Raw genomic sequence first — 20,577 nt, 5'->3', positions numbered from 1 at the left:
TTTTGTTGTTCACGCCACTTCGGGTCCGTCGCAGATCGTACGATGCGCCTAGACTAACTACTTGTATACTCTCATTCATGTATACACATTATGTTGTATGTAAACCATAACCCTAATTAGCCCTAAGAATAACAGAACAGAGTAAAGTAAAACCAGAAGAAAAGAAAAAAAAGAAAGAAAGAAGAGAATCAACGTATGTAGAATGCACATCTATACTCAATAGCATGTTGAGCATTAATTGTACAATGCAGGATCCCCTCGTTCACCAAGATTGGCAAAGTCTCGAGGTCCACTATCTCCAGGAGAGGCTTCACGGCGAGAGACCTTGGCTGGACGATTGTGAACTCGTTTGCCTGCCTCATTCTTATGGAACACTTTAACAGGGGCAGCGCCATCTTCAGCTCGTTCACTGAAGTCTGCCGCATTAACGCTGCTCAAGAGCGTACGTTCACGCTCGACCTTGCGCTTGGAGAAGTCCAGTTTGCCGAGTGCACCCGTCAGTCCTTCGGTACTATCGTTGACACTGGGGTACTTTTCAGTGAGCCACGGGTGCTCGAGACATTCATCCACCGTGATTCGCTTCTCGACATCAACTGTGAGCATTCGGTCGATCAGATCCAAGGCAGGATCTCCCACGGAGTCCCAATATGGTGATGGGTAGTCAAATTTGCCCATTTTGATCTGTTGGGCGAGAGTGTATGGGTTCTCGGCAGTGCATAATTCATCGGAGAAAGGAGGGAATCCACAGAGACAGATATAGAGAACCACGCCCAACGACCAGACATCCACAGCTTTGGTATAACGTCGTCGTTTGGTCTCTTGCAGTATCTCCGGTGCCACGTCTACAACAATCAGTGACCGCACGAACCATTATGGGAGGGTGCAAACTTACAACTTGGTGTACCACACCTATCATTCGTATTAGCATAAGAAAAGATAGGATCAAACAGATCAGAGAGGAGTCATTGCACTTACAGGGTGGTCGTGAATGAATCCTCACCGATGATCTTTGCAAGGCCAAAGTCTCCCAGTTTCACCGTCATTTTCGTATCAGCAAGAAGGATATTCTCTGGTTTGATGTCTCGGTGGACAATCCCTCGGTCATGCTAGAACATGATTAGTCCTATTATCGCTTCATATGAGAGACTCAGATAATACCAGATACTTCAAGCCGTCAAAGAGCTGACGGAACAAATGCCGGGTTTCAGCCTCACTCAGTTTCTGTTTATTGACAATCAAATTGAACAGCTCGCCCTCCGGAGCAAGTTCTAAAACAAGATAAGCACCATCATTCTCATCAAAGGTATCCTTCAGGCAGAGTAGATTGGGGTGGTTCACTCCCATCAAAAGAGCAATCTCCTGTTGTAGTGCCTCCCCTTGGGTCTTTTGAGAATCTCCCGGACGTTTTTCGAACACTTTCACTGCATATTGCTTTCCAGTCGCTCGCTCGACACAAAGATAAACAGTGGCAAAATGACCTTTGCCCAGTTGCTGCAGAATCCGATATTGCTGGCGGAATCCATGTGTATCTCGTGTGCGAGGATAACGGAAGACAAACCGTGCTTCGCCTAGAATAGACACCTCATCACCATCTTCAAGCTCACGATTCTTGTTTCGTCCCACTATAGCATCATTCACAAATGTCCCATTGCTCGAAAGGTCTTCCAGCATCGCAACAACATCTCCCTTCCGCTTTTCCGAGAAGAGTAGGAAATGTCGGTTTGAAATAGTGGGTATATTGATCACCAGATCTGTTGAATGATCAGTTTGTCGCACATCACACATTGCACATAGTCTCCCGGGAATATGTTGAGACATCTACCTACCGCACTCAGGATGACGACCAATTAAGTAACCACCAGGAGCTTGGCCATTCTTAGAAGCCTTATTACGTCCAGCACAGCTATCCCGTTTTTTCAACACAAACGGACCGCTCACATTATCATCCAGCGGGAGGAGATATCCCCAGACTCCCTCCGCACTCTCATCTTCGACATCATCCGCGAATGCCCTCGGAGGGTAGACAAATTGCGACAGAGCCTGGGTGTCTCCTGGTGGGGAAGACACGGCTTGTGAAAGGTCGTGCGCATGATTCGGACTGTCTGGGGGTGTGGCGGTCACTTCTTTGCGGATATCCGTCGCTGTCGAGTTGTTTTTATGTGTCAGTGGCGTAGGCAGATAGTCATAATCCACGGGTGTCTCTAATTGTTGCTGGCTTGAGAGTCGTTGGGACCGTCGGGGTTTCTTTTGATCTTGCGAGTCTGATTCAGTGACCTAGCGAGCGCAATCGTGTCAGTATGCGCATTATCACAGTAGAAAGAGAAAGAGACAATGCCATTAACTCACTCTTCCCCGTTTGAGCGAGCTCTTCTCACGAGGCGCCATGGCTCTCGCTCACAACCAGACCTCGAGGGGATGAATCACAGCCAATGAGCGAGATCAAATGACCAAGAGGTTTATCTCGATATATCTCGACAGAGTCAAATATTTCCAGGCTAATTATTTGTCCAATCAGACAATGCGATGGACTTTTTTCTGGAGTTGGACGGACTTGGGTGAGAAAAGAAGGAGAAAGTCGAAGAAGCGCGGAGCCTCATCGGATATGCGCCTCCCACTGTGCATTTGCATTTGCGCAGCAATATTCATTATTCAATCGAAGAATTATGTTAATTATGATTTTTTATAATAACTGAATAAATTATTAAATCAGTGATAGTCTAATTAAATCATAGTAATATGTCTAATTTCTATACAAAAAATGAATATAAAAACAAACAACATTCCACCCGAATTGCACGTGCCTGTTCCCCCTTCTTCCCCAGAAACTCCTCGGACGATCCAACTTCCTCTTCACTTCGGCTTCAAATCAGCATAAATCAGTTGGAAACTACTCGATTGAGATGGATGGGTATGCTTCTATATGATGATTATGTCTTTTATTTCCAAATTCCCTTGCTAATGAATACTCCCTGTAGTCTCTCAGTCGGGATCAGGCGCTCGGCGTTTGAGAAGTTAGCCGCTTTGGCCGTCAAGCAACCCCAAGGCAATGAATCAGACCTCTCGCGTCTTTCACAACAGACTCGACCAGCCCGTCAAGCAGATGGAACTCTTAATGGAGTCTTGAAAGATCAATCTCCCACGTCGCGGGTTCCAATGGTACGCATACGCAATTCAAGAGCCACTGCTTGTGATCTGGTTGGGGATGTAAATTAACCTTATTGCCGAACTTATAGGGGATTCGTGAACTGGATGTTCTTCTTGCTTTGTGTAAAGCTGCTTCATCTGTGGATGATAAAGACCGTGCAACTAAGTTGGTCTCTCAACTGGCTCGCTATTTACCCGAGGCTCCTAGCCAGCTATTCCGGCCTTCGCCTGTCCTGCATAATGTGAAGCCGTCACCATGGGAAGTGCTCACCAGCAGTCTCACCTCGGCATTATTGTCGCTAGGCACGAGGTTTCCATCATTGCGGAAAGCCGTTGTGAATGCAGCAACGGAGTTCTTGAATAACTGCAGCGAGGCAATCAGCGCAGTCACCCCTTTTCAATATTCCTCGGGCGAGTCAGGGGGCCGTGGTGTAATCCATGAGTCGATTGCCATTTTGTCAATTGCCGTCTCATTGGTGGGATTCTTGGAGGCATCGGCAAAGTATACCTCGATTTGGTCTTCTGGCGAAAAGGTTCGAATTATAGACCATCTTCGGGCGATGCTGTCCGAGTCATTCATGATTGCTGTTGAGACTGCTTCGTCTACCATTCGTAATGCCGGTGGAGCAGAGCATTCTTTCAAGGATTGGCGAAAGTATACGCGACGATATGCCGTCCAAGGTCGGCCCCTCGGTGCCATGCTAGTACAGGAGGGCTTTATGCGCTTTGTGAAGTCGTCTGCAGCATCTTTGATCGAGTCACAGGATTTGTCCGATGACCAACTGCTAGACGAGTATATGGCAGGTATGAGCATCGCAAGAGGTTATGATGATGCTGATATTGTTCTGGTCGAACGTATCACAGACCTCATCAGCGAGGAGATTCATCTGCTTGCGGACGGTTCGGACTATCTCCAAGTTGGATCTCCCTCGCAACAGCGTCTTGCATTCTCTGTTAAAGGAGAGGCACTTGTCGGTTTCTTGAACTGTGTCGTTCTAGGTGAAGATGCCACCAACAATGATGTCCTGCTTTCGTGGCTGGAGGATACTCTGATTGATCCCCAGCAAATGGCCTGTGATAACTTGGCCATCATTGCTTTAAAATGCACCGCCATCCTGGCGAGGATGTCTTCGAATGGCGCTTCCATTGGAAGACGCTGCTTGTTGAAATTCTTGACTCAAGGAGGAATTCCCTCCAGCCCGGTCATTGCTGTCGCTGCTAAATGCCTTGCCCAAATCCTCAGCATCCTCTCTGAAGATGCTGTTATCACCACTCTCTACTCTCTGGGTAATGCACTGAGTCCCAGTCCTAACGGGGATTCCTCTGTCCAGGACCAGTTTATTGGAGACCCTACTGGCAATGCAAACAATCTTGGTGCTTACAGAAATGGAAGCCAAACTTCTCTTTCTGCAAGTGGAGAGGAAGACACTATCGTATTCCGAAATGTCATCCATGCCATTGTTACCATTGCCACTGGCTGCAACGATGATAAAATCAGCGCGCTAGCACAGTCCATGTTGCTCCAGAAGGTTGGCAAACTCGGCGTATCTGCGGATGCGTACATCATCCAAGAAACCGCTGTTCTCGCATTGAGCAGTGGAACAGCCGAGTTCCAGCTGCTATTGAAGTTCTATACTCGTATATATCTGGATGGGGTCCACAAGAGCCTGACAGTCATTTCCGAGGCAGTCAAATGTGCCATGGCTCAGCTCGCAGTGTCCTTGGACAGACAGTCTCCGCTCCATAGAATATACTTAATTCATCTTTTGGAAAGCATTGTCAATAAGGGTGATGTTCCAGATCTGGAGACAGAGCGTCATAGGGAGGTTGTTTTTGCCTCTAGCGACATCACGCCTCTTTTGAAACCATTGGCACTTTTGATATCTTCCACACCAGGAACCGCTCAATCTCCACTTGACTATGATGATACTATCATGTCCTTATTCCGGGATGCGTGGTTCAACATCGCTGTCCATGGTATTTCGCTCAACTCGGCCGTTGCGCAGCAGCATCTGAAGGAGCTCCGCTTGCTCGCAAGCCACTCACCACCACTTATTGCTGAGGAACGCATGGAATCCCTGGAGAGTGACGTGGAGCTCAACACGGTGCTAAGACGAGGTGCTGGGCCACAGCGAGTATTGGAGCAGAAGAGAACTCTCATTGCAGAGCTCGCGGGCCGAGAATCAGATATCAAGCGACTGGATTATCCGCGATCCGTCTTCCTCAATGCCGTTCTTTTGATTGAAAGCCTCCGTGCATCGGCGGGTGATTGCACCAAGATCCTGAACTACTTCCGCGATCCATCTCTCGCAACTCCAGAAATGGTTGTTTGCATGAGTGCTGTCGCCGATAAGACTGTCTCCTGCTACCTCTCCCGCACATTGTCTGGGGAGTTTGATGAGTTTTCCGCTCCTTTCTTGTCTCAACAGCTGGCAGATTTCCTGACAGCCTGTTGCCACCGCATTGAAAGGGTGCAAAGCATCGCAACTCAATGTGCTGACAAGATCATCCGCGAATGTCCCTCCGCACTCTGCGAGAAGCATTCTCTCTTCGCATTGTTGGAAATTCTTACCGTGATGTGGTCGTCCTGTCTTCAGGGCGAGCTGGATGAGTTCGAGTGGAAACCATCTCTAGTTTCCCCCATGGGTATTGTTCGAGTTGATCTGCCTGATAATTATGCCTTCAGAAAGATGACCTTGAATCGATTCCTCGGGCATGCGAAGACATGGGTTACATCAGTGTTGGATCTTGCCCCTCTAGATATCAAAGGACTACTCCAGGTATGTACTCTGTTATATGACGGATGGACACAGGCCAGATGCTCATACTTTTCTATAGACCTATCTCTCTGAATTCGACGATGATGGTGGCTATGGTCATATTTCCATGGGCCGATCCTTTGCGCTTGAGATGGGTTCTCTGATCCCTCAGAGCGACCCCAAATTGGGTGGGTATTTTCATGTTCTCGTGTTAAGGGTTCGGTTGCTGACTTCAATTAGGATCCCTTGATGTCCACGATTCCAGCGATGTTAATTTGGCTTCTGATTTCATGGCACTCTACACCACTCGCCAGAAATATCGCCGTCCTGACCTTCGTCTGCTTCACGGGCCAAATGATGACCTTCTAAGCGCCACCGGTTTGTGCATCAAAACACACTTTTTTACTTCCGCTGCTAATAGTTCCCTCAGATCACAAGCAAGAGGCTGAAGTCTCACCTGAGGCTGCTGATCGCCTGGAGTCTACCCTCGCCCGTCTTTATGGTCGCAGCGTCAATGGAGAGGAAATACCATTTGTTGAATTCCGGGATGCGCTTAGACAAGCCGCAGGCCTCATTTGCAGCAGCAGCAAACCTCGGCTGTCTGTTGTTCATTACCTTGTTGCTCTGCCCTTCCGGACTTTCACCAAAGAAACTATCAAACTGGGTGTATCTCTCTGGCTCGGCGTGATTCATGAGAATCCTAGCATCGAACCTCGAGTTCTTGCGGAGGTTGTCGAGGCATGGGAGAGAAGCATCCAATGCAGACAAGGGCTTTTTGATCCAGAATTTGGGTATGTCATCTCATTTATAACCCCCTTCGTGACAAGAATATTACTGACAGGTTCAGCTGCGTTGATCCTATGCACGCGAAGATTGAACTTCTTCCAACAGATAAAGCTTTGATGCTCAAGAATCAACAGGATGCGCAGAACACCCTATCGCCTCACATGCGTGTTCTCCAATTCTTCGAGAGCCATTTCAATGCTGTTCGCCTTGGTAACTTGCAGGACCAGCAGCTCTTCTGTCGTCTCGTCAGCGGTACTGTCGTGGCCCTTGCGAAGACGCAAAGTCATCCATTGGCCAGAGAGATTCACTTCCGAATAGTGGTCTTCGCCTTGAAGATTCTGCAAACTATGAGTCCTCGCAATGGCCCTGCTACTTGGAAGCTGAAGGATCAGATTCTCACGGCTGCACTCAGCTGGTTCAAACACACTCCTAGGTATGTCATGACTGCCTTTACCCGGAATGAAAAGTCGGTTTCAATTCTAACATTGCAATGTGATAGATGGTCGTTTGGCGGCAATCGTCTGCAGATAAAGGCGGAAGACAAGGTCTTTGCCGATACCCTGGCTATCCTTCGAACAGTTGGGGACATTGCTTCCCAGTCGCAGGGATCCTACAAGTCCCTGCAGGCCAAGCAAGATCTTTTGGTGATCCTCATTGAACATGAGAGATCTCGGCTCCGGGTTTGGCTTTTCCCCTTGGAGCCCGAGCGCAAGCACCATATACCCTCGATTGGGGGCAAGAATCCGGCAGAGGTAAGTGTTTAATTCTAAACCTCCAACAAATTCTTGTGATAGCTGACATGATCACCAGGGTGTCGCCTCTTTCCTTCGACTTGCGTGGACCGAGAGTCCCGGGCTGGCTATTCAGATTGCTGCGCGATTCCCGTCGCCTAAGATGCAGAATGATATTCGATGGTTGATTCTGAACTTCCCCGAGAAGGCTATCACTGAATCGAGTGCGCTCGAGATCATGTTCGACTCGTCTTTGCCCTCTGATGTCACTCACCAACTGAAGGTAAGCCTGATCTTTCTCATTCGAAATGCCTAGCTCCATTGGTTAACATATCATTTAGTATCTATTGTTCTGGGCTCCTGTCAACCCTACCGAAGCCTTAACTTACTTCCTGCCCGCATATGGCAACCATCCGTACATTCTGCAATACGCAATGCGTGCATTGGAAAGCCACTCGATGGATGTTCGCTTCTACTTCGTGCCTCAGTTGGTACAAGCTCTGCGATATGACGCTCTGGGATACGTTGAGCGTTACATCCTCGAGACCGCCAAACTCTCCCAACTTTTCGCACACCAAGTGATCTGGAACATGAAGGCTAATTCCTACAAGGACGAGGATTCTCAAATTGTAAGCTTCACGTGCTTGCCCTTTTTCTGCCAAGCGATAAACTAACATTTCCCCCCTAGCCCGACCCTCTTAAGCCAACACTGGACCGCTTCATTGATAATTTGATCTCAAGCTTCTCCAACGAGGAACGTGACTTCTACGAACGCGAGTTCTCATTCTTTGGCGAGGTGACCGGCGTTTCCGGCAAGCTCCGGCCCTATATCAAGAGAAGCAAGCCTGAGAAGAAGGAGAAGATCGAGGAAGAGCTGCGCAAAATCAAGGTCGAGGTTGGAGTTTATCTTCCTAGTAACCCCGACGGTGTAGTTGTCGGAATTGATCGAAAGTCCGGCAAGCCTCTTCAAAGCCATGCCAAAGCACCATACATGGCGACCTTCCGAATCCAAAAGACTCGACCCCGACTGGATACCAAGGCTATTTCTGGCCTCGCTCACGATACTGACTCGCGCCAGGTGGCAGTTCGCTCGAAGGATGCTGAACAGGAGACGTATGAAATCTGGCAGTCGGCAATCTTTAAGGTCGGTGATGACTGTCGTCAAGATATGCTTGCATTGCAGATGATTGCAGCTTTCCGGAGCATCTTCTCCAGTGTTGGACTTGACGTCTGGGTGTTCCCGTACCGAGTCACATCTACGGCACCTGGTTGTGGTGTGATTGACGTCTTGCCAAATTCGATTTCACGAGATATGCTAGGTCGCGAGGCAGTGAATGGTCTTTATGACTATTTCGTTTCGAAGTACGGAGGTGAAGACTCGATTCGATTCCAAGAAGCACGTACCAACTTTGTCAAGAGTATGGCGGCTTACTCGGTCATTTCGTACTTGCTTCAATTCAAGGATCGACACAATGGCAACATTATGGTTGATGACGCGGGTCATATCATCCATATTGACTTCGGGTTCTGTTTCGACATCGCACCTGGTGGAGTTCGGTTCGAACGGGCCCCATTCAAATTGACCTCCGAGATGGTTGCCGTGATGAGTGGTACTCATAACCCAGCTCATCATCCAAGTGGCACATCAGGCATTAGTCTACCAGGCCACAACTCGCATAACCCGACCAACACCCAACCCTACCGTTGGTTCGAGTCGTTGGTTGTCAAGGCATTCCTCGCCTCGCGTCCTTACAGCACTAAGCTGGCCCATATTGTGTCCCTGATGCTTGACAGTGGTCTACCATGCTTCAAGCCAGAAACCCTAAAGAATTTCCGAGACCGATTCGTTCTCGACAAGAATGAGAGAGATGCGGCTGAGTATATGCGGGATCTTGTGCGGAAGTCCTACATGAGCGTTTCTACCAAGGGATATGATCAGTTCCAGCTGATGACCAACGGTATTCCTTATTAGCCACTGTTCTTTTCCTCCCTTTCTCTTCTTTCTTTCTTTCCTGTTTTCCTGCTTTACCTACTTCTTTCTATCTCTTCGAAACCAATTGATAATATTTTGTTCTACCATATCATCCCTCGTAGTTGTCATCCGTATCAATATCAATATCAACATCCACATCACACCCATGCCACATCATCATCATCATCATCATCCATGTAATCTTATAGTATATCCATCACCCATAAAACCCAATTGATCACTACCATATCAATTGCCATCATTACTCAACTAATTCCAGAAACAATCCAATCGCCACGAAATGTAAATCTTCCCCGGTTGACATTGTTCTGGTGGTTGACGTCACGACTCGAGCCACCACCGAAAATGACGAATTTTCCACAATCAGCAGAGAATATGATTGATTTAAATGAAAGAATAAGTGATTGGATTGAATTTGAGTAGGGAAATACTTGGTAGATTAAATATATACTATTTCTAGTAGTGTATAGATAGAATAGTTGCAGGTATATCCAATATAACACACCACTATACAACTAGTAGAACTTATAATGGAAAAATATCTAGCAAGCTACATCCATGACGAACTCAAGAATCCACCGTGGCAAGACTATGTCAGAACCCCATCTACTTAAGATAAATCACTCCACCCACCTACTTCTTCCCTCTTATACAAGTCAAGCTCAAGTCAAGCTCAAGCTGATTTTCAATGCCAACCAAAATGAAGAACCCATTCACAGGAAGAAAATCCCCACCTCTAACGGACCTGAACACGGATTTAAACACGGATTTAAACACGGACCCGAACGAAAAAAGAAGAAGAAGTAGTTCATTCGATGAATCAAAGGTTCCGTGGGTAACATGGCGAAGTCTTACACTTGGCGCCTTCGTTTCGATAGGAGGAATTATCTTCGGATATGACACGGGACAAATCTCCGGATTTCTCGAAATGAAGAATTTCAAGGAACGATACGCTCAATTGAAACCGGATGGTTCTTATGAATTTAGTAATGTTCGTTCTGGACTTATTGTTTCTCTTGTGAGTCTCCCCTTCCTCTTCTTCCCTTGTGGCCCTGCATTGGGGGGTTTGTATAGGTTAGCCCTAATTCAAACTATGCAGCTCTCCATTGGCACGTTAATTGGGGCTTTACTTGCTGGACCACTGGCAGATCGCATTGGACGGAAATGGTCTATTTTCGCCTGGTGTATTATACTTCATGTTGGATTGATTATTCAAATTACGTCTCCTTCTGGGAAATGGTATCAGATTATGATGGGGAGATTTGTGACTGGGTTTGGAGTGGGTGCTTGTTCTTTACTTGTTCCTATGTATCAGGGTGAGATTGCACCGAGACATATTCGTGGTGCAATGGTTTGGTAAGTTTCTTTTTTTATTCATTTTTTATTCATTTTTTATGCTCTTTGCTGGTTTTTTTTTAACGATACTCTGCTTTTCTACTGATCGTTGCTGATTGTTTTGCTGATCATGACCCAGTTCGTACCAATTATTCGTGACATTGGGTATATTCGTGGCATATTGTATCAATTTCGGTACAGAAAGTATTGATAATACAGCATCCTGGCGAATTCCCCTCGGAATCACTCATTTATGGGGATTACTACTTGGAATTGGAATTTTATTATTCCCTGAAAGTCCACGATTTGATTATCGATTCGGTCGTGCGGAGACTGCGAAACGGACCATGTCGAAATTATATGGTGTACCGGAGAATCACAGGGTCATTGTTCATGAATTACTGGAAATTCAGGAACAGCAGGAAGCTGAGAAAGGGGGGAAAGGTGGTTGGCATGGTTGGATTGAGATGTTTCAGGCTCCTAGGATGCCATATCGGATTGCTTTGGGGGTTGTGTTGCAGGCGTTGCAGCAACTTACGGGTGCTAATTACTTCTTTTACTATGTGAGTTTTCCTGGATACAAACACTTACAACTTACCCCCCCCCCCAAGTATAGATCAGTACGGGAGTTGTGATATGAGAGAATGATGTTCCTGATTGCGTATAGGGAACGGTGATTTTCAACGGTGCAGGGATCAGCAATACATACGTGACGCAGATGATTCTTGGTGGTGTCAATTTCGGTACGACATTCGGTGGATTATACGTGATTGAACATTTCGGTCGACGTAAATCCCTCATTACAGGTGGAATTTGGATGTTTATCTGTTTCATGGTCTTTGCATCTGTCGGACACTTCTCTCTCGATGTGAATGATCCACCCGCCACTCCGGGAGCAGGTAAAGCAATGGTTGTATTTGCTTGTTTGTTCATTACTGGGTTCGCTATGACATGGGGACCAATGGTATGGGCCATTGTTGCAGAATTATATCCATCACGATATCGAGCTAAAGCCATGGCGATGGCGACGGCGTCGAATTGGTTGTGGAATTTCCTGATTGGTTTCTTTACGCCGTTTATTACGCATGATATTGATTTTGCGTATGGGTATGTGTTTGCGGGATGTTTGTTTTTTGCGGTGATTATTGTTTATTTCTTTGTTATTGAGGGTAAGGATAAGACGCTGGAAGAGATGGATATGATGTATGTGATGAGGGTTAAGCCGTGGAAGAGTAGCAAGTGGGAACCGCCAGCGCCAGAGTATCAACTTACGACGGCGCAGTTGATGGATCGGAATGTTGCGGAGGGCTATGAAAAGGAGGAAGAGACGGCCAGTGCTAAGAAGAATGCTGATGCTGATGCTGATGCACCGGCTCATATGCATGAGGAGGCGGTTGGTGGGCCGAGTACAGCTTGATCAGTTGATCAGTTGATCAGTTGAGGACAGGACAGCGGAGGATATCATGATATAGATCAAAGATGGAATGGGATAAGAGAGGATAGAGGACGACAGAGAAGAGGTAGAGGATAGAGGTAGTATATTGTAGATACTACAAACAACAGTAGTAAATGACAATTTGGTCCCATATGAGATCATGCCCAACACCCATCATACACCCTAAGCATCAAAGGAAACTCGCACGGATCAACGCGGAATGAATCATCAGTAAGGCCAGACAGATCAAATTTCCATGGCCAAGGAACCCTTTTCAGGAAATAGAATACTTAACAAAGAAGACGCTGCAAGAAATGAAATGAAATGAAAATAATAGATACCCAGTCATGACAGCGGACAGGGATAATCAAAATTCACAGCTGTGACAGCTGAGACTAATCCATAAAATCGCCTCGCAAGATCTTCTCCTGGAAGAAATCGGGCTTATTCTGCTTTGGTTGCTTGGGAATTTCTCGAACGGGTTGTTCCATCGAAGCGATGGAGGCGGCACGCTGGTGTTCATGGTGACGGGTAGTCGAAGGACTCTGCGTGGGCCCACCGATGGACGGGGCACGCTCGGCACGCGAGCGGAGGGCTTCGGACCAGTTGAAGCCTTCGCCTAATCGGCGCGACGGGTTAGATTTCTCATCTTGAGGAGACGAAGTACTTGCGGAAGATCGGGTATTGGTAGCAGGGGAGGATGTGCCGGCCAAAGGTGGCGAGCGACGAACCCCTGCCATCGACGAAGAAGGGCCAGAAACTGAACCAGAACCAGAACGAGAAGCGAGGGGAGGGTATCTACCATTGCCTATGCTGCCGGCACGAGCATCACGAAGTGCCTGTGCACCGAAGGAGACTCGTCGAGCCCAGGGGGAACTGGGGGTGGTGCCAGGGGAGGAGCTCTCAGGATCATCCGCCACGGCGTCTTCGGGGTTGGGGGCGCTGGAACCGAATGAGCTGGACATACTACCACGGCGGAAGTGTTGATTTCCAAATGCGGAGGTTTGGGTAGGTGAGCCGGAGAGACCGAGGGTGGTGATGGACAGGCGTCGTTGATTTGCCTGTTGAGGGCTAGCCTGTCTGGCTGAGTTGCTTGCAGGAGGCTGCTGCTTTGCAAAAAGATCGGCAATGGAAGCTCGACGACGACGAGTCTCGGATTGGGGGACATTGATAGGGGAGGAGTGATCGTTCGACATGGTGTGAGTATCAGAACGGAGGAAGATAGAGATACAGAATAGACCGAGTAGGGGCCAGAGTAGAGGTACAACCAAGGTGGGAAATGTAGAAATGCGGATAGATGACAGAGAAGAGATACAACTCTAGATCAAAATGAATGGGTGAGAAGATAAGAGAGAAAAGAGATCTCGGACGGACTCGCCGCCCTTCTCATTAAAGATGAATCGATGAGGAGCAAGGATATCGTCGATCAGACGATTGGTGGGGTATGTGAGTAGAAACAAAGTGGGAAGAGTACAGAGAATAGAGATACAGTTGAAGCACAGTGGATAGTGAAAAGAGATTGGAAGTAGATGAATTGTATGGGAGTGACTGAATGTGAATGTGAATGAGAATGAGAATGTGTTGAATGTGTGAAGATGAAGAAGTGAAGAAGTGAAGAAGTGAGAGGGGAAGAAGAAGAAGGAGGAGGTCTGCTGCACGCTGATTGGCTGCGGAGGGCGAAGCTCGAATTCCGGGGAAGATTAGGTAAGCACATTAAGGCGAGTGGTGACGTCACGTGTAGACCGTATTTGGAAGTCATGTGAAGCTAAGCATTAGATCATTAGGTAAGCATATCACATAGTTACAATAAAGTGCAACACGACAGTATTCACTTAATGATTTATGTAGAGAATAGAAGAATTATGAATAAATATCAATAAAGAAGAGGACGAAGAAGAGAAAAAGAAAAAAAAATCGTGTATTACTTGTTTCCTTGTCACATCACCAACGTACACTGGCTGATCAGCCCATAATCCGCCATGATCAGCCCATAATCAGAAAATTGACCAAAAGATCCGACTAAGTACGACATCACAGGAGAACTGTGAGATGCCAGTCCATCATACAGACTAGAACAAACCGGCACATTGTCATTGTCATTGTCATTGTCATTGTCATTGTCATTGCCATTGTAATTGTTCATTAAGGTAAATGAAACAATTGCACCACTTTTCGTCCAATACTCGGTTCAATTTCAGTTCCATCTCGCGCAATCTTAACTTCACGATTTGCATTCCAGGGGTTTCGTAACCCCCCTCGTTCGATGAAAGGGTACTCGTTCCGTTGACATCCATTGAATACGAAATGGTTTACCAAAGGTTTGTCCGCCTTCGACCTCGGCTTCGGTCTCATCGAGAGATCGATCGCTGCGCTCACTGCGTGTATCATCTACCCCATCCTCTAACGACTCGACTTCCCAGAAGATCGTACCGCGTGCGGAATCATCGATGATTCGACCTTGGCGGGCATTTGAAGTCGCCGGGGTGGGTGTCACGTCTAATTGTTCTTCGATGCAGGGGGTTGGTTCGGGTCGCGCGGGCATTTCGAGGGTGAGGGTTTCATCGTCGGTTATTGGTGAGAGCATTCGTGCGTAGCCGAAATATTCGCCGGATTTATTGGCGGAGAATATGAGATAGACATGTTCGGTGGTCTGCAAAAAAAAAAAAGTTAGCTCCTATACAGCGAACAGTGGCCAAACAAAGTGCCAACTTCATTTTCACACTTGATAGAAAAACATACACCAAAAGCTTGATTCAGATTAGATTCATTATGAGATTGAGTCGCCCAGATACCACTTTGTTTGCTCATTTCCAAATCCTCCACCGTCAAACTCTTGACAATGAAATATCGATCTACAGATCGAGTATCACCCGTAACACTCTCAGATACTCCAGTACCTTCCTCAACCGCATCATCCTCTTCAGAACGAAGACGAGACCCCATCGGTCCAGACCCTGGAGCTGTAAACCCTTTCCGTAATCGACAAACCAGACGAACGCCCTGGAAGCGGGAGTCGTGAAATCGAGCTAATGCGTCCGAACATGCTGGTGCGGACTTGTAATTGACGAACGCGCAGTTACTTTTCGAAATCAGGAAGACACTTTCGATATCATCCGGGGCACCTTGCGAGAAATGTTCCTTGAGATCAATTACATTTGCTCCTGGTGGGAGATTTCCAACCCAGAGTGCGTGGCCGGATTGTTTGGGTTTTCGCGGTGGTCCTCGTGGTGGGTTTGGGGATGAGGGTGCTGTATAAGAGGGTGTTCCATCTAACATTATGAGTATTTAGAAGTGCGCAGGCTGCAAGTACAAGATGACTTACCAGTGTTTGAAATCCCCGACTTTACCGGATTAGACCCATCCACAATCGTTTTCGAAACATCATACTCTGCTTCAGCCTGTTTATCTGCATCTTTCTTCGGTGGAGTTGTGGAGGACGATCCCCGTCCTTGTGGAAATTGTTGTCGCGATTGAGTGCCCATAGGGTAACCTGCCGATCTGTAGGACGCGTAACTCGGGTGATAGTATCCAGTTCCATACGAGGGAGGTCCACTCAAGTTTTGTACTGACGGTCCGGCAAACGGAGGGTATTGAGTTCCATGCTGAACTGGTCCTGGTCCTGCGGGTTGGGGCATTGGATACGGCGAATATGCTGGAACATATGGAACACCGTAAGGAACTGCGACAGCTGGAGGTTGTCCGGGATAACCGACAGACTGGACAGGATACATCATTCCTTGAGCGGGTGGATAGTGATGCATGTGGTGCTGATCGAATGCTGGAGCCGGCGATCGATGTCCAGGTAGAGCATAAGCCATGTTACCCATATTCATAGAAGACGAGGACGCATATTGTTGTAGACCATGATGTGGGAACCTATTCAGCCCCGACGGGTAGGTGGTTGACGCTGGTTGAGTAGCATTTGTGGTTCCTATCAGGAAATGTAGGATTAGCAATTACTGCCCTGTATGTGCTGTGTTATGCTGTGCAAGGACATACCATGGATTGATGTTGGTGCCGAGCCAGACTCTGAGGCCGTGGATACCTCTTCATTGCCTCGGGTTGGATTGGCCTTTCCAGAGGAAGCATCGTCCATGGAGCCCGGTCAAATGAGAAAAGACTGGGAGAATGAAGAAAATGATCAAAGCCAAACTCCCGCTAGACTAGATGATATCAGTGGCACGCTCGAGAGATTCCAGTGACCACTGACGAACCTCTCAATGGTCTGAATCTCAAGAGCGTGGACCAGCAATGGCTTTGCTCTTCCACAATATATTCAACAATGTCTGCAGAATCAAGCTGAGCAAGAAAACCGTTTCAAAATTAAGGTTCTGTTCAAAGACGTCGTCAATAGGAATATCTCGAGTCAAGAAACACTGTGCGAGAAATGGGACAAGCTAGTCGAGTCAATGCACAACGCCGCTTTTCGCCAATGCGAATGGGCTATCAATGTAAACATGACAAGGGGAACCATTCAATCATGTTCGTCGATACTGAGAGGGGAAAGACATGCAGAGGAAGAAATATGCAGAAGTGGGATTGCATGCATTGCATTACTCTCGACGTAGACCGGTGTAGTATTTCCCAAGAGTCTCCAGCGTAGCTATATGTCGCATTTGTTGGGCTGCGAGGGAAGTGGGAATGTATAGTGCAGAAAAATGCTAGTGGGGAACTTGGGTTTCAATCCTTCAAGACGGAAGCCCGGCTCATTTTCCGGTGGCTTCGATCACGATCTGGCCTTTGCTTGAAAGGTGCCCTTGGGGAAAAGGAAATCATGCACCCGATGGGGCCACATTGGCCTTAGCGAGTCGGATTTCGAAGCGGGATAAAGGGGGGGGAATAGCAAATCCCGCGAAATTGAAATCGATCTCGCTCTCGCTTTCATGCAGTGCACGATCCCGGCTAGAAAATGGAGACAGGGTGCAAGAAAGCTGGGTTCGAAAGGGGGGAGAGGGGGGGGGGGGGGTGCAATTGAGGGGGATATGCCAGGATAAACGGTGAGGAAATAGGAAACATACCGAGGGTGGATGTGAACGGCAGAAGATTGAATGGCTTAGCAATGGCTCAGCAAATAATTGTGTGACAAAGTGATAGGGGAAAGGGATGGCGATAGACGTGACAAGTTGACCCTCGAAAACGAGCGATAAAGATACAAAGAAAGGTTGAGGGAACTTGTGTTAACGCGCACACGCCTTAGCAAACCCCGGAATGCAAGGAAAAGCCAGAATGGACCCGGCTAGACCTCTCAAAGAAGATATAGCTCGTGAAGAGCCGAGTGGAGGCCACAAGTACGGAGAACAATTTCAAAAAGAAACAATGGTGAGAAGAGCCCCAATGTCGCATGTACAAAAGAAAAAAAAATCGCACACACACCAAAAGCAAGCACTGATGCCTTGCTGACAGCTTCCTCCGAGAGTTGATGGAGTTGGGCAAATGATTCCTCTCTTGGCAAGATGTGGCTGAGAAATACCCAGAGGAATGGATGATCTCTGCGGATAGGACCGAAAAGGATCGGAGATAGCCCGTTGTATATCCTTTGGGTCGTTGTGCTTGTGCAAATATCAATTGGATATTTGAATGGATTTTCACTTAGGAAGTGTGGATCTCTTGCAGTGACAAATGCTTGTCATTCAACGGTGGAGAGTTGAGCAACTTTTTTTTTCTTCTTTCTCCCCCTTCTTTTTTTCCCTTTTTTTGTGAGTCCGAAAATGGGAAATGCCTCGATGGGGACTTGCTGGAGACCATGTGAGGCTTGACGGATCCGCGGATCCATCATGCATTTTATTTTTGAATTTCTCACGAGGGGAAAAACAAGGTCTTGGCTAGTACTTGGGCCAATGGCACCAACATGCCACTAGAATTTGCAAGGACCCCCCGAGGGTCAGTGGCAAAATGGATTTGCTGATCTTGACATTTGACGCTCTGATATGGAGACCTTTTTTGGGGAGTCTCCACGAAGGCTGATGAAGTGCATTTCGATTGGCGCTTGTAGGGATTAGCGATTTGACAAATTCCAGTGTCCAATGATTATCGGATTCATTGTGGCGGTGATTCGGTTCGTCAGTATCAGGGGTGGATTAAGACGGGGGTTCAAGAGGGGAAGTGGAGATGTACACCAGAGTACAGCAAAGCACAGCATAGTACAAATTGTACATTGAACAATAGACAACAAAGATACACAGAATACGAATTCACCGTTGAGTGCTTCACTTCGGGTTTTCGGGATTAACCCGATTGACACATTCCGAAGTTCTACTGTATGGGCTTGGACACCATAACTGGCGCTATCCGGCGCAAGGGAGACAGGGCGAGACTCGCATATCGACCTGGGCACATACTCGGGTACATGAGAGGGTACGCTCCCACTAGTTTCGATCATCAACCCTGAAAAAAAAGGGTGGAGTTGGGTCTGCTAAATTCCGCGGTGGCGTGGGCCCAAGCGATTACCACATTAGGGTTAGGACAAAGGTACATTGCTTCTGGGCCGAAGAAGCATGGAACGGGCCTGCAGGAGAATCCGTGATGGGTCTGCAAGGTTATATTGTACAACTCCCGTACAGAGCCGAAGCAGAGAAGAACAGAAAGAAGCCGATTTAGAGTCTCGGATTGACCCAAGGCACCAGGTCGATCAGACCAGTCTGTCGGGTACGGCGGGAACCCGCCGCAGAAGGTGTATTTCGACCTCATGGGGTTGTTGAGTGGGAACTTGCACGACAGCTCCGGAACGGTCCACCCCCTCCCCCTCCGGTTGGGACCGAGGGTTGGACAAGACGCGCGTGAGTGTGTGGGATGAGTGGGTACACTTGTGGCTGTTGAATTAAACCAATTGGAGATGGCGGGAAATTCTCACAATGGGCTGATATGGAAACTTGAGGCGCGAGAGACGAAGAAAACGACGTTGCAGGTCGCTAAGGCTCCACTGGCGGAAACCGTCGGCTTACGATCCCATCCAATCGTGAGCCCCAGTAGACGATCACTCCTTTGTCGCGGTTAGAGGAAGAAAGAGGTGTGGTGGCGATGTGGTGAAGAAACGAAAACAAGTGAGCCACACTGTGCTCCGCGCACAGTTACTGTGGCATTGAATCATATTCCGTCATCCTTACATAGGTGGAATATCATGAAACATCATAAACGTACATCATGTTGTCCTGTGCCGATGGGCGTACAGACTACCCTCGATTGATGAGTGACAGACTGTAGTGAAGCAGAAGTGGACAAGGTGCAGGTAAGGTAACTGCAACTTGGGTATGTACCTGGATATATTTTCCGCATCACGTGTATATAGGTAGTGTATGTATACAGCAATATCTATACAGAGTAGAATAAATACAACCGGTAGTTTGTATAGAAACTATAAGCTTATTATTGAGATGCCCATCGTCAAGGATTATTGCATCCTTTCTATAACTCAAGGTTGAGATATAGATCATATCCCAGTACACGTATACTATAGATACTGTTATTAGTCTAACTATACACGTCCAATTCCACGAGTACACCTGTCTCGTCCGCTGTGCTACTGCATTCCATACTCTATTCTACTCTACTAATATCGCCCGATCTTCTACAATATACAGTCTACTGCTAACTCTTCTCTCTAAACGATGCCGTAATAATAACATTACATAATCAGCCATCGCCACTAAAAGCCCATGACGTCACCAGTTCACCCATCAGATCGATTTGCCCTAAGAATGTGAGCTCCAAAACAACAACAGAGCAATTGTGGTTGCGAGACAAAGGTACGACCCATATAAACGCCACTGATGTATGTGTATGTTGTTTTTGTACAGATTTTCCATGATTCACACAATACTGTACAGTATGCTGTACTCCGTACGAGGAGTTTCGTCAATATCCAGTCCGACACGGCGATCTCCTGCTGTATGTACGTATTTGGACAACGGTGTACTCTGTACAGCCACGTTCCTGAGGCGATCGAGGCGATCGGGTAATACGCGAGATATAATTGGTTAAATCGAGTCAATTAGTATCGGCAGGTTTTATTCCTAATCGGTACTACAGTAACAGTATACGATGTACGTACAGTATAGCTATACCTATACACACTGCTTCTCCATTTGCCTTTTGTTTGTCCATGTCTCACTATGTATGTAGTCCAGAGATTCAGACACAGCCTATATAGTACCGTGTATACTATAAAAGGAATGTACACAAGCTCATTCACGGTTCATGATTTGAAATACTGTCCCTGCAGCTCTCTGTAGTACTTGGCAAGAATCCACTGCAGATCAATCCACTGCAGATCTGGCAAACGCCAGATGCCACCGGATAATAATATATCGCCACTTAGGCAGCGATATTGACAATGAGAATGAGTCAGTGAAGGATTTTCAATGTGGCTGTTTGATGTGGATGTGACGGATGAGTTGA

At 47.2% G+C, this 20,577-nt stretch overlaps 5 protein-coding genes across 5 annotated transcripts; 2 read left to right on the top strand and 3 right to left on the bottom strand.

The window, feature by feature from the left end:
• Positions 1–234: 234 nt before the first annotated feature.
• Positions 235–2,385, bottom strand: N7469_011125 (uncharacterized protein; the record flags this gene model as incomplete). Its single annotated transcript, XM_056650030.1, has 6 exons — positions 235–842; positions 893–909; positions 976–1,106; positions 1,159–1,751; positions 1,827–2,274; positions 2,347–2,385. The coding sequence occupies 6 exons, from the start codon at positions 2,383–2,385 to the stop codon at positions 235–237; spliced, it is 1,836 nt and encodes a 611-aa protein (XP_056495094.1).
• Positions 2,386–2,900: 515 nt separating this feature from the next.
• stt4 (1-phosphatidylinositol 4-kinase STT4) lies at positions 2,901–9,392 on the top strand (the record flags this gene model as incomplete). The annotated part of the gene is made up of 11 exons (XM_056650029.1): positions 2,901–2,908; positions 2,976–3,156; positions 3,234–5,924; positions 5,983–6,091; positions 6,144–6,281; positions 6,334–6,694; positions 6,751–7,122; positions 7,189–7,441; positions 7,500–7,703; positions 7,762–8,049; positions 8,109–9,392. 11 exons carry the CDS (start codon positions 2,901–2,903, stop codon positions 9,390–9,392), a joined length of 5,889 nt encoding a protein of 1,962 aa, XP_056495093.1.
• Positions 9,393–10,101: 709 nt separating this feature from the next.
• N7469_011123 (sugar porter family MFS transporter) lies at positions 10,102–12,165 on the top strand (the record flags this gene model as incomplete). Its single annotated transcript, XM_056650028.1, has 4 exons — positions 10,102–10,431; positions 10,513–10,769; positions 10,888–11,311; positions 11,416–12,165. 4 exons carry the CDS (start codon positions 10,102–10,104, stop codon positions 12,163–12,165), a joined length of 1,761 nt encoding a protein of 586 aa, XP_056495092.1.
• Positions 12,166–12,578: 413 nt separating this feature from the next.
• N7469_011122 (uncharacterized protein) lies at positions 12,579–13,379 on the bottom strand (the record flags this gene model as incomplete). Its single annotated transcript, XM_056650027.1, has 1 exon — positions 12,579–13,379. The coding sequence occupies one exon, from the start codon at positions 13,377–13,379 to the stop codon at positions 12,579–12,581; it is 801 nt and encodes a 266-aa protein (XP_056495091.1).
• Positions 13,380–14,404: 1,025 nt separating this feature from the next.
• Positions 14,405–16,279, bottom strand: N7469_011121 (putative YT521-B-like splicing factor; the record flags this gene model as incomplete). Its single annotated transcript, XM_056650026.1, has 4 exons — positions 14,405–14,833; positions 14,923–15,452; positions 15,506–16,114; positions 16,183–16,279. The coding sequence occupies 4 exons, from the start codon at positions 16,277–16,279 to the stop codon at positions 14,405–14,407; spliced, it is 1,665 nt and encodes a 554-aa protein (XP_056495090.1).
• Between the last annotated feature and the right edge of the window lie 4,298 nt (positions 16,280–20,577).

Source organism: Penicillium citrinum, assembly GCF_028827155.1.
Source record: "Penicillium citrinum strain IBT 23319 chromosome Unknown utg000010l:1.0-1229701.0:1.0-1230130.0, whole genome shotgun sequence".
NCBI classification, from domain to species: Eukaryota; Fungi; Ascomycota; class Eurotiomycetes; order Eurotiales; family Aspergillaceae; genus Penicillium; species Penicillium citrinum.
The sequence above is the reverse complement of the archived record's forward strand: the minus strand, read 5'-3'. Positions and strand labels throughout refer to the sequence as shown.